The 9,596-nt window shown below is 41.5% G+C and overlaps 1 protein-coding gene across 1 annotated transcript in view; it reads right to left on the bottom strand.

Moving 5' to 3' along the window:
• The window catches only part of LOC116682395 (uncharacterized), a 56,161-nt gene that overhangs the window by 16,944 nt on the left and 29,621 nt on the right, over positions 1-9,596 (bottom strand). The window contains exons 44-61 of the mRNA XM_032509718.1: positions 8,591-8,707; positions 8,326-8,487; positions 7,952-8,170; positions 7,622-7,792; positions 7,151-7,285; positions 6,157-6,372; positions 5,312-5,490; positions 4,955-5,057; positions 4,661-4,819; positions 4,038-4,200; positions 3,585-3,688; positions 3,304-3,483; positions 2,956-3,177; positions 2,653-2,832; positions 2,349-2,540; positions 1,930-2,079; positions 1,693-1,796; positions 816-1,018 (exon numbers count right to left, since the gene is read on the bottom strand). Of these exons, the coding sequence (XP_032365609.1) occupies positions 816-1,018; positions 1,693-1,796; positions 1,930-2,079; positions 2,349-2,540; positions 2,653-2,832; positions 2,956-3,177; positions 3,304-3,483; positions 3,585-3,688; positions 4,038-4,200; positions 4,661-4,819; positions 4,955-5,057; positions 5,312-5,490; positions 6,157-6,372; positions 7,151-7,285; positions 7,622-7,792; positions 7,952-8,170; positions 8,326-8,487; positions 8,591-8,707 (2,959 nt within the window). The remainder of the gene's footprint in view (positions 1-815; positions 1,019-1,692; positions 1,797-1,929; positions 2,080-2,348; positions 2,541-2,652; positions 2,833-2,955; positions 3,178-3,303; positions 3,484-3,584; positions 3,689-4,037; positions 4,201-4,660; positions 4,820-4,954; positions 5,058-5,311; positions 5,491-6,156; positions 6,373-7,150; positions 7,286-7,621; positions 7,793-7,951; positions 8,171-8,325; positions 8,488-8,590; positions 8,708-9,596) is intronic.

Genomic DNA, 9,596 nt, shown 5'->3' with positions numbered 1-9,596 from the left:
AAAAAAAAAAGGTTTTAAATACAGCATACAGTATTTTATGCTAACGCAGTTACCATTACGTTATTTTGCTTAAGTTCTAATTATCCAGAAATAAGCATCAACAGCCGCTAAATAATGCATGTTGCCAGAAAACAATGCTTTAATAACTAGCAGTGCTTAAAGTCAGACACAATAAAATGAATGTTTAATGGCCAAAATGTCTTTGAATTGTACCAAATTTCAATTCTAGTAAAATTCTTCAGATCTTTTTATTCAGAGCTTATAAATGGAATAGACTTAAACAGCAGCCGACACACTGAAGTGCTACAAGTGCTTTAAAGTGGGTTTTATCTCTGAGTATTTATTGCAGAGCATTTATGCAACCCAAAGTGTTTCAAGTGGATCACCTGCTCCCTCTCCGGCTGAGACTCAACAGACTCATGTAAAAGCGACACCCCAATTGTCTGATTTTGTTGTACGTGTATACTGGCTTGTAATTGATCTTTGAACCCCGGATATCTTGCTGGAATATTGGACTGCTTGCATTAATCCATGTTTAAATCCCAAAAATTAATCTGGTAAAACTACTTTCAAGGAATGAGGAGAGACTACTTTACAGTAGACATCAGTAAGAGACTGAGAGCAATAGGAAAAGACTGAGGAAGATCATTTTAATTTTTATAAACAAAACCATTTCATGCACCACTTTCCTTTCAGGTTAGATGAAACAGTCAAGTGAACAGTATGAATCCCATTATGGACAAAAACTGTGCATCCACAATGTGTGTGAGTGGCAAGATTTGAAAGTGCAAAAGCAGAAGAGCAGAAGTGTTTACCCAGCATGACATGGCAGAGCATCTGAGAGCTCTGCAATTGCAGGCCTGTCACAATACAGACCATGCGGGCAGGGTGGGCACTCATCAACCCCCTTCAGTCCTTGGGAGATGGAAAGAGAGCCTGTGGGGCAGGGGAGTGGATAGCCAGTGCCAGAGGGGCAGTAGTGGCCAGAAGGACAAAGACGGGTTCTGGTAGAATTCCCCTGACAAAAAGAAAACAAATTAAAAATTATTATAAAACCATTTGTACTTTTAATGGCATAATTGTCTAGGAATTATTGCATATTATGAAGTTATACTTTATTAATCCCTCTTGGGGAAATTATGTTTTCTTTACTCCGTTGTTACACACAGAGACATGCATTATTGTTGTGGAGAGATGTGGTGAAGTTGAACTGGCACCTGTCCAGCTACTAGTCCACACTCCATTTCTGGCCCATGCTAGACTTGAATCAGACACCCTCCGGTCCCCAAGAAAAATCACTGCAGACTGAGCTACTACTGCCCCTACATGTACAGTAAAGTATGCAATGCTTGCACGCATCTTGACAGTAGTGCTAGAGGAAAAACAATTCATCATAAAGGCACCAACAATAACCATAGTTAATTAAATGTAAATGCAGCAATATTTTATATCTTGTGCAGAAACTTGACATCTCAGCTAATGGTACTGTTAGAAAAGAGAAAATGGGAAAGAAACAAGTAACACATAGAAAACAGGGAGCATGAAGGTGCTCATCTTATTTTTTGGTTTGATTAGGTGAAAGGTCACGGGTCACCATTATAAAATTATAAATCATTCTCTGGAAAACAAGGATCTACCGACCAACAATACAATGTTAAAGACCAACAAAGTCAACAGAAACAAGAACAACACCTGATATTCAGTAGAGTTAGGGCTGGTTGATCCAGTAGGGCAGTAGTATCCTGCCTCACAGAGTCCTGTTGGCTGGGACAGACCAGGTTGAGAGCAGAACATTCCTTTAGAAACAAAACCATAATAAAAAAATCATCATACATATTCGAAACAGAGTGACTTGACTGTGCACAAGTCAATAAAAAAAAAAGGGTTAGGTTATGTTTATGTCCAACAAAACTCTAATCCTTTTCATACCGGCAGGGCAGGGCAGGCAGGCATCAGGATTGGAGGCTCCCAGCTGGCTCTGCACAGTGCCAGGTGGGCAAGGGAACTCCAGTCCTAGAGTCAGTCCTGGAGGACAGTAGTATCCAACAGGACACAGTGGAGGCTGTACAATACCTCCAACTGAGCCACACAAGAACAATGAATAAACAGAGATGATATCCGATGAGACCAATAAAATGAACCGCACTATGACACGTTGAAACAATACAGCGGCCCAATAAAGAAATGCACACTTCAACATTGTAAACGCAGTTATCAGTTAGATTAGCTGAGCTAAAGAGAGGTCTTTCAATTAGTGAAACCATGTGCAAAGTGACTTTGTGACAATCCCCATAAAATGGATGTGTATTTGTTGCTATAAAGAAAAAGTAACAACCCATGTTTCCCACCTTGGCAGTAATAACCAGGGGTACATGTGGTGCAGTTGTCTTGATGTGTATTGCCTGTTCCAGAGCTAAAGGTTCCTGCAGGACAAGGCAAGGGGAATGGCGTTCCTCTGGGGCAGAAGAAACCAGCTGGGCAAAGAGCATTATCTGCTCTGCTGGAGCCCCAGTCGCAATAAAACCCTGCCCAGCAATCCCCTACAATAACAAAAGCGGAAACACATTCAAATGGAAGTTATTATATTTAAAATACAGATTGAAACTCACTGAGGAAAATAAACATTCATTTTGCGTGTATTCATTCATTTACCTGCTCTGAGCCCTTGTTGGCAGAAAATCCCAGGTGGACAGAGAGATCCAGTTCTATTGTCATTCGGGTTTGACACTGTGGCACCCATCAGACAAAGAAACCCAGCAGCACACGGTCCTGAAGGCTCAACCAAACCTTCAGACCCACAAAACTGACCCGCTGGACACACAAGGCACTCACCTGTCAACACAGAAACCGTCTAGTCCAGTCATTTTCTCTACAAATCCGTATTCCAAAAAGCCAGACAACAGTGCAAGATGTTCCCATTTGTTCTCTTCTTTTACAAAGGTTCTGGGTTTTTACCTGTGGTGGTGAGACTGTGGCTGGGGCTATAGGTGCCTTTGGGGCAAGGAAGAGGATTACTATCTGGACTCTCCCTGGGACAGATGTAGCCAGCTGGGCAGGGCACAGGGCTGGAGACTCCAGAGGAGCTCCCCCTGGTGGGACTAAGACTTTGGGACTGGCAGTGGAACCCAGGTGGACAAGGATTACACTCTTTCTGTCCAGGTAAATCCTGGAACCAGCCTGGCAAAAACATTCGAAAAGTGAAGTTATCTTCAGAGAGGGTGAGGAAATGTGTACAGTATAAATAAAAGTCTTGTTTGCAGAGTTCATAAAGAGAGAATTCATAAAGAATAACTTCTTGTTTACCAAGTGGGCATGTTTTGCAGTAGTCTTTGCCTTTTCCTCCAGTCTCATTTTGGTAAAAGCCAGCAGGGCAGGGTGAGGGTACGCTGCTGCCCTCGGCACAGTAGTGGCCTGCTGGACAAACACCTCCAGATACACTTGACATTGGAGTAGCAGTCTGGGATCCTTCTAGACAGTAGAATCCTGGGGAGAAACACTTCAATAAAATGTTTGAAAGGCTGCACTTTCAAAAGTAGGATTATGCACTACACTAATATAACTATTTGTCCAGTCATATTTCTGACCTGGCAGGCAGGGTCCAGAGACTGCAGAGAGACCAGTTTCTGAACAGAAGAAGCCGGGACTACAGCTACGACACTGAGACTCGTCCACAAGCCCACTCTGCTCACTGTCGAAAGATGCAGACTAACTATAAACTGCAGCAGTAGTCAAGTGATTTCATGTAATTTAGATATATGTTCAGTATCACAGAGAGCACTCAATGCCACAACCTAGAATAATGCTTTAGATTACATATTCCGTTTCATCACATTGTTATAATTTATTCTGACAAAGCATTAAAGTGGATCATCATCAATGTCTGTGGATTTGAGTACATCTTCAAAACGTAAAAAATGACTACTTTATACCTAGATAACAAGTGTGGGTTTAGCTCAAATCCATATGTCTAGTAAATATTATCGTTCATGGCATTTATAGATATGCGGGAGATGATAGAGATATTGCAGGATATGCACCTGAATGTTCCTTTTGGGCAAGGTTTTGGTACAGAAGTCCCCACAGAGCAGAAGAAGCCGGGAGGGCATGGGAATCCAGTTAGACTGTCTACGGGTGAAGGTGCAGAGGCTCCACCAACACAAACAAACCCTGCAGCACAGGGCCCACTGGGGAAAGTCCTCCCTTTAAATAAATATATCATTCAAGGTTTAGATCACCCTAATAACAAATGGTCAAAAGTTTGGGGTCACTCCCAAATTTCCATTCCACTCCATTAGAGACAGAATACCAGCTGAGTGGGTTGTGATCTTTAATGCAATATCAATATTGCCCATAATAAGAAACCAGTCATCCAATGTTCCAAAGGCACATTCTGTTTACTAATCCGATATCATTTGAAAAACCCTTTTGCAGTTATGTAAGCACATGATGTAATCTGAAAACTGCTGCCTTGGTTAAAAGAACAATGCAACTGATCTCAGCTGGTATTCTGTGTAATGGATTGCAATGGAAATTTCTAAGTGGCCGCAAACTTTTGACCAGTAGTGCACATTACTAAATGTATACTGCAGCTGTCTGCAAGATGACATCTGTGAGAAATACACATATAACTAATAGGGTCAGAGGAGGGGATGCATTGTACCTGTTCCTTTACAGTACATCCCAGGGTCACACAGGGAGCACTGCCATTCCTCAACCAGTCCTGATGTGTTTCCATAGGTTCCTGCTGGACAGGGATGCTGATTTGCTGATCCTTTGGGACAATAAAATCCTCTCTCACATTGAAGTGGAAGCGTCATTCCTGATGAAAAGATATGGTACAGAATGAAAAGGAATTTATTCTTGTTCTAAATGTAAATCTAAATGTAAATTACATTTATGTTCCCAGCTGGTAAATGCTTTGTCGTCAAAAAAATTGTCCACCCATCACCTTTACCTTGATCTGGACAATAGAAAGCAGCAGGGCATGTCTCACAATTGCCCTGGCCAGGTCTGAGCTGGTAGCTGCCTGAAAGGCAGGCCGTCTGTCTGACACTGCCCTGGAGCAACCATTAAAATTATTTTATTAGACTTTATATCTAGAGAATTACATACATTATCAGGCATAATCATGGTCCAACAACAACAACAGTTGAGACTGAGACAGACACACAACACAGGAAGTATGCAGTAATGGACTTGTCATGACAGAATAAAGACCACCGCCAAGGAAGTAAACTCATGCAGAGCAACACATACAACATTTAACAATGGTGACAAACAGTAGCTTGAAGACTAATTCTGGATGGCTGACCTTCTCACAACAATGTCCCACTGAGCAGACATGCTGCTGTGGTCTATCAGAGCTCTGTCCCTCAGGACAGTAGTAGCCTTCTGCACACTGGCCACTTGGCTCAGCTATTCCTCTCTGGTGGCAGTAGTGACCGGGAGGACACTGCTGGCAAACCTCGACTGTAGACCCACCAAGGGAACCTGATGGATAGCACACAATACACATATCAATTGTAAATGAATTCCTAAATTGATATATTTTAAAGAGTGTGAAATTTTTTGGTGTTTTATCTATACATCCAATGTGTACACAGCGTTTGTTGACTTGCAAACAAAATTGATTTAATGAAAGCCTTAGAATAGATACCAATGTTAATTTGATGCAAAGTATGTACATACATATTTATTGGTTTCTAATTCATAACCATTCAAAGGAGCTAAGGCCCATTTTAATAGGATTTTAGTTGTCCGCCTCGAGACAAGAATACAATTACACGATTAAACCACTTTGTGACTGAAATTATTCATAGGCGCCCAAGGGAGAGAAAAAAAAAGGGTTCAATGGAAGTTTTCATACTTCTCCGCATCACTGAAGTGCAAAGATAGACACCAGTTCATGTAAGGACATTAGCGGGGGAAACTGACAATGTGTACAACAAAGAGGATTAGCTGTTGTATTTCTCCGTTTAGTATTGTGTCTTATTATTCATATTCATCATTAATTCATGACCAAAAAAGGGCAGGGGATTACTGACTTGTTTAGAATTGTTCCTCTTCTCAATAGAGAAAATACATCTCGCACACAGGTTCTTTTGATAATTAAATCAATGACATTATTAGACACATTACAAAAGAGCAATATCTCACTTTTTATAGTTCCAACAGGGCAGGGCAGAGGAAGAGGAGTTCCAGGGGGACAGTAGTGTCCTGTGGGGCAAGGCGTGGCATGGGGGTTTAAAGAGCCTTTAGGGCAGTGATATCCTGCAGCACAGAGCCCTGCTGGGGCATCTAGACCAGTCTGGTTGCAGTAAGAACCAGCCTCACAGGGCTGGGGGTAGGCAGAGCCCAAAGGACAAAAGAAACCTGAAAAATAGCCACAAAAAGTATCACTGAAATAAATCAACTACACAATCGGGAGGATTACTGTTCTTATGCACACACGCTTCCTCTCTAAGGATAGAGGATTTTTTAAACTGACCTTTTCATTCCCACACTCTTATTTAAAGTTAGTTAATCCAACTGTTTTTTTTATGTTCCAGTGGGCAGTAATTACTTTGTTGCAGGAATTTCAATCTGTTTCTCGCTGGTCCGATATAAGCTGTTTTTTCAGTGCAGCTGTTTTTTTGTTTTTTTTTGTGCACCATCACCCAACCATCTGCAGCTCATTAAGAGGGAAATCCAACTCCAGCATTTAGGCTTTCAGGTCTTTTTATAGGGGAATTTGAACCATCAAGAGTGAGGTTCTTGTACGGGAGGTATTTGATTTGAATAACCATCAGTGTTTATCTTGCGCTGCCTTTACGAGTTACTGTATTGAGAAGATAATTTCGTTAAGGGGTGTAAACTGACAGACTTTTTGGTAATTATTGACTTAAATTAAAAACTAACCATGTCCTGATTTAACACTTCAATCATAATTTTTAAAGGGTGCGAGTCTAAATAAAACCAAGATTAAGTGGTATTAAACTAGAATATTCTGCACAGACTGGAGAAATCAGATGAAATCAGTCATATGTCACAGCAACTTAAGTAAATTGGATACCCATGTCATGAGCAAGAAAGATGACGCGTGTGCTTGGGGGAATTAACTAAGTATCTCATGGAGCATGTTCACACAAGTTCACGGTCAGGATTTACCCACCCTTAGGGCAAATATCTCCTCTGTAGTTGGAGCAGGCATAATGTGGACTCTCGAGACATGATGGGGACTGAGTCACAATATGGTCTGAATCTGCCTGTGGCGCCGTTACCGCTTCGATCCAGCTAGTGTCTTTCCCTGTAATAGAACATGTCAGATAAAGCATGAAAGATGTCCAAGTCAAGATCTTTGTCTTGTAGATAGGAAACCAAAGAGGACCAACGTTTCTCTTTTTAAATTGTGATTTAACAGTTTAGACTGCCAAGGGAACAACATCTTTTTAAAATGTAACACTGCAAGGCAATGATTAATTGTAGATTACTTGAGGGGAAGGTCAAACTGAAAAGCTGCTTTGTGGGGCATTTATCACAACATGTGAGGCTTTGCACTCTAGTTGAATAGTTTGAAGAAATTGATGTACTGCCCTTTCAAAGGAAGCATTTATTGTGTTATTATAAGAAACCCATAGTTTACCTGACTTATTGGAGTTATTGAGGCAGGACAGATTGTGAATCCAGAGGGCAGCATCTGTCTTTGTGGTATAAACCTCCAGTATTTCACAAAGACAGCTGAACAAAAAGGAGTGGGCTCGAGGTGTGGGGATATCTGCACCTCCAGAACAGAAGAAACCTGCAAAGCATGTACCTAACACAAGGAGGTTTTAGAAAAAAAGCATGGATGATTATTTACTTCATTATTCATTATTTTAATCCCAAGAAAGAATCGATGTGGCCAGTGATTCAGGTATCTAGAATTATGAGCCTAATTGTCCTTGACTAATGGAAACCTGGCAAAATCCCCCACCTGTGGGGTGTGAGCCTCCAGGACTAAGGCAGTATTTCCCTGGGGGGCAACGGTGGCAGTGAGAGGGGGAAGAAGCTCTACGCCCTGGAAAGAAGCTGCCAACAGGACAGGGTTTGGGTGACCCAGTACCCTGCAGACAGAAGTGTCCCATGGGACAAACATCTCCATAAGGCTGGGAGACAGGTGAAGGCTCAGTGGACCCCAAGGAACAAAAGTGTCCTGCAGTAGAAAATATGATTAGACATCTTAATGACAACAAGGGAACATTGAGGAGAAACTGTGACTTAATACAGTGCAGTAATACAGGAGAGAAAAAGACACTCATAGCTCAATTCTCTGACACCATTTCCCCTTATGAAGCTGGACTGTCAGACCTGGGCTGCACGGTCCAGACGGCTCTGTTAGAGCAGTGCTGTTACAGAAGGAGCCAGAGGGGCAGGGGGAGCAGTCAGTCAGGGATGTTCTGCCTGCTGATCGGCTGACACTTCCCATTGGACACGGAGATGGCACAGATGAACCCTCTGTACAGTAGAAACCTGGCCAAGGTGGTGCATGTCATTGTCAGCTTCAGTTTACTTTGTACTCTTTATGCATAGTTTATAAATGCAAGTACACTTGTTAGTATTTTTTTATAATTACCTGGTGGGCAAGTGTTACAAGTGGACTGTCCAGATAAAGATTGAAAAGTGCCAGGGCTGCAAATGGCCGGCTCAGCACTACCATGTGGGCATGCACGGCCAGGTGGGCACTGACATCCTGCGACACAATCAGATAAAGAAAAGTAATCATCTTGTCCCTCCTGGCTGAATAAGAAAACAAGAGTAATGTGAAAATATAGTACTGTACTAATGTAACATATCTTTTTTTTTATCCTGTGGGAGGCAAAGAGAAGAGAAAGCAGACTTAGCAGCAAGTGCCCTGACTCTCTAGATAGGTTCTGGGCCATTTCATGCTCAAATTAGCAACGTCTTCTCAATGAAAGGCAAAAACAGGTTGGATGCCTTTCAAAGAATCTCTAAGTATGCATGTATAAGATCAGGATGAAGGCCCATCTAAGGCATATATTACCTAATATAATTAGTAAGTTATATTTCAAACTAAGAGTATCAGTAAAAATGAAATGAAATGAAATTTTGGAATTAACAAAAAGAGAGGACATAGTCACTGTCCAATGACAGCCCCCTGTCCTCTTGTTGCCGCGGAGACGGCCAGCACCTCAGACTCCATTGTAGAGAACACCGTGGAAGAAGATCATAAGTAAAACAACTGCCTAAAAAACATGGACTCTTGGTTTGTCTTAATCTCTTATTGTGTTCTATTTTTATTGCATTAATATCTGATGTGATTACAGAGACTGTTTATGAATGATATATCTGTCTTATTTAATATAGCTTACTAGCCGTTAGAGTTGAGGTGTATCCAAATTTTGATATGTCAAACCTCCTCCCTATTTTACCACGGTATTACCGTGACTAATTAAAAATTATGACGTAAGGCTCAAACTGCGTCACCAAACTGTTAGCTTGTGCCTACACCGTTCAAAAACTGAATACCAAACATTAATACTGACACACCTCTCCCTTCTCATTAGAGTGGGGCTCGAAAGTTTGGGCACCCCAGGAAAAAAATTGTATTAATGTGCATA

Source organism: Etheostoma spectabile, chromosome 3, assembly GCF_008692095.1.
Source record: "Etheostoma spectabile isolate EspeVRDwgs_2016 chromosome 3, UIUC_Espe_1.0, whole genome shotgun sequence".
Classification (NCBI taxonomy): Eukaryota; Metazoa; Chordata; class Actinopteri; order Perciformes; family Percidae; genus Etheostoma; species Etheostoma spectabile.
Note: the sequence above shows the minus strand (reverse complement) of the source record. Positions and strands in the feature narration are given on the sequence as shown.